Source organism: Pan troglodytes, chromosome 18, assembly GCF_028858775.2.
Source record: "Pan troglodytes isolate AG18354 chromosome 18, NHGRI_mPanTro3-v2.0_pri, whole genome shotgun sequence".
Classification (NCBI taxonomy): domain Eukaryota; kingdom Metazoa; phylum Chordata; class Mammalia; order Primates; family Hominidae; genus Pan; species Pan troglodytes.
In genome coordinates this window covers 4,227,683-4,233,682 of record NC_072416.2, presented here as the reverse complement: position 1 = coordinate 4,233,682, position 6,000 = coordinate 4,227,683, and the positions used below count along the sequence as shown (strand labels likewise).

Below are 6,000 nucleotides of genomic sequence, written 5' to 3'. Positions count from 1 at the left end.
TTCAAGATCACCCTGGGCAACATAGTGAGACCCTGTCTCTACAAAAAATAAAACATAAAACAATTAGCCAGGGAAGAGTAGTGCATACCTGTAACCTCAGAAATGGGAAGCTGAGGGAGGATTGCTTGACCCCGGGAGTTCGAGGCTGCAGTGAGCTGTGATAGCACTGCTGCACTCCAGCTTGGGCGACAGAGTGAGACCCTGTCTCTACAAACAAAAACAAACGATTGAGCTGTAATTACTGCAATTAAAATTTCATTTCTAATGAGAAAGTTTGTTTCACACTGTTGTCAAAAATGAATTTTCTTTGTAAACTTCAAATATATTTGTCTCATCTTTTTTTTTTAACCAGGTAAATGAGTTTCTTGCAATGACAGATGAACAGAAAACAGCATTAAAGTGGCAATTTCTCTTGGAAAGAAGCAAAATTTATTTAAAAGTTAGTGCATTTTATAGTCCCATATTATTCTATATATTTATTATTCTGTATATTCAAACCATAAGAAAAACCTAGATAAATTCGAGAATTTATTATTTCTAATGCCCAGTTCCCAGATGCGCATAAGGATTCAGCTATCCTAAAAGCAAAGGAAATAGCCAGGGGTTTTTTCATATTGTATAAAGGAGTTACCAAAGACATCAAAGAAAATAGACCAACAAAGAAAATATCCTTTAAGGTTAAATCCAAAACAGGGGAAAGGGCTTTAAAATCAGAGCTGATGGGTGCAATAGTGCACACCTGTAATCCCAGCTACTTGGTAGGCTGAGGTGGGAGGATCGCCTGAACCCAGGAGTTTGAGGCCAGCCTGGGCAACATAGTGAGACCCCTCTCTTGGCCCCTGAACCCCAAAAGGTCAGACTAGGTTGTCCCCACCCCCACCCACCCTGTTGCGTTCCCTTCAGTTAGTGAGGCAGTGTAAGATAGCACAATGAAGTGCTTGGATTGTTGCGGGGAGACAGATCTGGTCTGAATCCTAATCCCACCACACCTCAGCCTGTGAGACCCTGCAGAGCTTAATTAAATGTGCTAACCTGCAAAATTCCATGATCCTCCAACCCTGAAGGGCCACAGTTGCCTCCTGAGGCACTTCAGTGTTGGAGGATCCTCGAGTCTTAGTGTTCAAGGTGTCAGAGGAGGAAAAGTGCAGTGAGACAAACTCCCCTATTGCAGATGAGAAAAGTGGGACCAAGAAGTGTTGCCACTTGCCCTGGGTCACAGGTGAGACTGGACCCAGCCAGCCTCGTTGCTTCACTTCATGGTTCTCAACTCTTTTCTCTTATATTCTCCCGCAAGTTAATGTGCTCCCGTTTGTGTGGTTATATCTACTGATACTTGCTGTACTGCAGCTTAATACTGAAAAAATTTTAAAACATTCTAGAGCACACATTCCATTTGTGTCAGACTAATGGTATCATGGAGCCTCTAGAAAACATTGCGTGCTGATGAGAGAATTAGTGTTATTATGAAATTAGTTTTCATCTCATGGACATCCTGCAGGAGCATTTGTGAATGCTGCATCTCCTCCATCTCAGCCTCATAAGCAGGTTTTCCCATTTTCCATGGCCACCAACACATCTGAATAGTTTGCAGACATGGAGTCTCCAGTGGCCTTACCAATATTTCTAGGACCTCGGCTTGAGGCCTCTTCACTACCAGGCCAAAGGCAGAAAAGTTGCAGTAAGATGCTGCATCTCTTCAACGGTTAGCATGGGCCCCTAAATACTGTCTCTTTGCAAGTCAGGGCATGCTTAGGTCCTTGACCGACCCTGTATACTTTCCCTCCAGACAGGAGGCACCACTTGCTAATGAGTCTGATCAACTTAAGTTCATGGGAACTTAAGAGTTTTCTAAATTTGATTCAAATACAACAATGAATGACCCTCAAGTGGATACTGCACTTTCCCAGAGAATGTGTGTAACAGGTGTTCCAGGTGGCTTTAACAAATATTCGTAATTATGGACAAGCTGCTTCGTGCATTAGGTAACACAGTATTTTACAAATAAAAAGATATAAAATCCAAAACCAAAATCCAAAAACCATGATGCACACAAAAATAAAATAACACATGTTGAAGATTTAACTCATTAATTAATGAGGGAACCAGTAAGATATAGGGGAGAAGAAGGATTCAAAGGGGAATTGGTTCATGACCAGCCTGTCCAAGATGGTGAAACCCCATCTCTACTAAAACTACAAAAATTAGCCGGGCATGGTGGCAGGTGCCTGTCATCCCAGCTACTCAGGAGGCTGAGGCAGTAGAATTGCTTGAACCTGGGAGGCAGAGGTTGCAGTGAGCCGAGATCTCACCACTGCACTCCAGCCTGGGTGACAGAGTGAGACTGTGTCTCAAAAAAAAAAAAAAGAAAAAGAAAAAGGAATTGGAAGAATAGATACATAGGCAGGCAATGCAAAATGCTGAATGGGTTTGCTTGTAGATGAACCTCTGGGCTCCTCTATAGGGCAGAAGCAGTGCATCTTCACTCAGACAGACTTCATGGGGATTCCATGAGCAGGGTCATTCGAATCACTGTCAGCTTTCTACAACCTAGTTCTAAAACAGCTCAGTCCGTGCAATGGGAGATGTAGCCCCTGTAGAATCAGACAGCTCTGAACGTGTTCTAGCCAATGTCAGACTACCACAACATTCCATTGAAAGGGTACCCACTTATTGTTATTGCCCATTTAAAGTCTTTCACAGTTTTCCCTGATGTTGGTACTTTTCTCTCAGTCTTGAAATTAAAGTGGTTGATATGTCCTTCCACTCTATATTAAATAAAATGTTGGTTAAAGTGCTGTATAAATTATAAAAAATAAGACTATTAAAATAAGACTTATTAAATTATGTCACCATATTCCTGTAGTCTCACAGATTGAGTCCCTGCTACAGCTTAAAGTCTATCACAGTTGGTAGTTTGAACACACATTAAGCCCTTTTTCCTATGTTATACTTTTTTTTTTTTTTTTTTTTTTTGAGACAGAGTCTCGCTCTGCTCGCTCTGTCACACAGGCTGGAGCACGTGGTGCGATCACAGCTTACTGCAGCCTCAACCTTCCCAGGCTCAAGTGATCCTCCTGCCTCAGCCACCGAGTAGCTGGGACCACAGGTGTGCACCACCACACCTGGCTAATTTTTATATTTTTAGTAGAGACAGGGTTTCACTTTATTGGCCAGGCTGGTCTTGAACTTCAGGCCTCAAGTGATCTACCTGCCTTGGCCTCCCAAAGTGCTGGGATTACAGGCATGTGCCACCTCACCCAGCCCTGCATTAGACATTTTTTTTAGTGGGGGGGTGGGGGGGACAGAGTTTCGCTCTAGTTGCCCAAGCTGGAGTGCAATGGCACAATCTCTGCTCACTGCAACCTCTGCCTCCCGGGTTCAAGGGATTCTCCTGCCTCAGCCTTCTGGGTAGCTGGGATAACAGGTGTGTGCCACAATGCCCGGCTAATTTTTTGTATTTTTAGTAGAAATGGGAGTTTCACCATGTTAGCCAGGCTGGTCTCGAACTCCTGACCTCAGGTGATCCATCCGCCTTGGCCTCCCAAAGTGCTGGGATTACAGGCGTGAGCCACTGCACCCGCACCTGGCCACATTAGACTTTTAATCCCAACTTTCCTACCTGAGAGAAATAGCATGAAAAGTGACAAAATTTTTACAAAATCAGTCAGAAGCTGGGCCTGTAAATTAACTGTACTCCAAGACTGGAACTCTTCCCATCATCTTACAGCTCTAATGGAAGTTTATATTAATATCTGTAAACAAAACTTTCATTGCAGTTCTCTATTCGTGATCATTGATTTTTCAATTTGATATACAAGGGGATTTTAAAAATTAACCTTTTGTCTCTTTTTCTGTTTCTCCTCGCAGTTCGTTCTATCACACAGAGCAAGGAGTGGATTGAAAATTAGTGTACTCTCGTGCAAGCTTGCAGATCCTACTGAGGCAAGCAGAAACTTGTCTGGACAAAAACATGTTTAAAACGGTCTATCATTTTGAACTCTGGAAAAGTATAAGGGTTTTAACTCCCTTTAAAATGGAATATTAATTTGAAAATTATGGGGAAAATTGCATTTTGTTTACATGTGGTGAACATGTTTCTAGAAATTGTTATGGTGGAGGTGGTCTGGGTGAGTCTGAAGGCCTCTCTCATCTGACCTCCCTTCTTAGAAGGCCTCCTACTGTCTTTGCCTTGTCTCCTCCCAAGTTGGAAAATGTTTACATGAATTAATAAACAGATTTAATCTTCTACAGATTTGAATGATTTATTTTCTTTTCCATGTAGTTGAACGGCTTTGAGTGAGTTTCTTAATCCTGAGTGAATGATTTATTTTCTTAAGCCAGTTTATTATTTGTCTTGGTTCCCTGGAAAAAGAGTAGGACCTCAAGGCCTGGGCACGGTGGCTCACGCCTGTAATCCCAGCACTTTGGGATGCCAAGGCAGTCAGGAGATCGAGACCATCCTGGCTAACACAGTGAAACCCCATCTCTACTAAAAATACAAAAAATTAGCTGGGTGTGGTGGCACGTGCCTGTTGTCCCAGCTACTCGGGAGGCTAAGGCAGGAGAATCTCTTGAACCTGGGATGAGGAGGTTGTAGTGAGCTGAGATCCAGCCACTGCACTCCAGCCTGGGCGACAGAGCAAGACTCTGTCTTAAAAAAAAAAAAAAAAAAGACCTCTAAAGACTACTTTCTGAGAGCTGGGTGGTGACTCGTCATCTGACAGATCTGACAGGATGAGGGCAAGGGGCTCTTGGCGCTGGGTGGGAATAGCCAAAGTCGTGGGCAATCCTGTGTGACTGCTTTGAGCACCTGGGGCTCTTCTAGTCCCTGGTCTTCTCTGGTGACACGCTGGAGTGCCCAGTGCTTGTGGAGGCTTGCTGGCTCAGGGCTGACATGACTGAGTCTGAATCAACTGGGAGGAGACCAACTTCAAAAGGTTCATGAGCGTGCCTGGGTCTCAGAACTCTGAGGGGGACCTACTCAGGACATGAGGACGACAGCTGCCACTTTATCTGTTTGCTTTGCAGCAGCCACAAAGTAAACGGCTCAACTGCACACCATTGAGAGTCACTTGCTTCAGGGCGCAGACTCCAGCTGTGAAGACCCACCGCTAAGGTCAGTGTTGACCCACGGCCTGGGAGGTTTGACCTGGTACTTTAGAAGGCTACACGCCCTCCACCACAGGATTGAAAAAAAAGGAAAAAGTGAGTATATGAAACTGTTTCCTAAGGCTGGTGTTGGGAGATAAACCATCTTGTCAGTCATGTTTTATCTGGCTTTTACCATGTGCAGCCACAGAGGAGGGATGCAGGTTCACCCCTAAGTGTCCAAATTGTGGTGATAAGGTAATGAACGAGTTGACCTAGTTGTGCAGAACAGGCCTTCCATCCTGCCTTGGGGAGAACTGGGGGGTTTGTGAAGCCAGGTGAATGGGGAGGGTGGACAGGGAAGGAAGGAGAGGAGAGAAGTGAGGGTGTCGTGGTTGGTGCTGGCTTGGCTCCCACTGTTGGTTCAGCAAGAGTGGGTATGGTGCCCCCTCCACTGAGCCCCGTGTCCAGGAGCTCAGGAGAAGCCACCTTACTCGGTTAATTTTAAAACATTTTGTAGAGACAGGGATCTTGGCATTTTGCCCAGGCTGGTCTTGAATTCCTGGGCTCAAGTGATCCACCCACCTCGGCCTCCCAAAGTGCTGGGATTACAGGCGTGAGCCACCGTGCCCAGCCGACACTTATATTTTTAAGAAAAAGAGGAAAATAGGCAAGGCGCGGTGGCTCACGCCTGTAATCCCAGCACTTCGGGAGGCTGAGGTGGGTGGATCACGAGGTCCGGAGATGTAGACCATCCTGGCTAACACGGTGAAGCCCTGTCTCTACTAAAAATACAAAAAAATTAGCCGGGTGTGGTGGCAGTTGTCCCAGCTACTCGGGAGGCTAAGGCAGGAGAATGGCGTGAACCCGGGAGGCGGAGCTTGCAGTGAGCCGAGATCATGCCACTGCACT

At 45.1% G+C, this 6,000-nt stretch overlaps 2 protein-coding genes across 2 annotated transcripts in view; one reads left to right on the top strand and one right to left on the bottom strand.

Moving 5' to 3' along the window:
• Window positions 1–889: 889 nt before the first annotated feature.
• The window catches only part of LOC112204129 (acylpyruvase FAHD1, mitochondrial), a 10,003-nt gene continuing 4,892 nt past the window's right edge, over window positions 890–6,000 (bottom strand). Inside the window, exons 2-3 of the mRNA XM_054668685.2 lie at window positions 5,110–5,111; window positions 890–2,347 (exon numbers count right to left, since the gene is read on the bottom strand). Coding sequence (XP_054524660.1) covers window positions 2,242–2,347; window positions 5,110–5,111 — 108 coding nt within the window. The 3' untranslated portion in view covers window positions 890–2,241. The remainder of the gene's footprint in view (window positions 2,348–5,109; window positions 5,112–6,000) is intronic.
• The window catches only part of HAGH (hydroxyacylglutathione hydrolase), a 23,899-nt gene continuing 22,893 nt past the window's right edge, over window positions 4,995–6,000 (top strand). The window contains exon 1 of the mRNA XM_016929185.4: window positions 4,995–5,205. The gene's annotated coding sequence lies outside the window, so the exon portion shown is untranslated. The remainder of the gene's footprint in view (window positions 5,206–6,000) is intronic.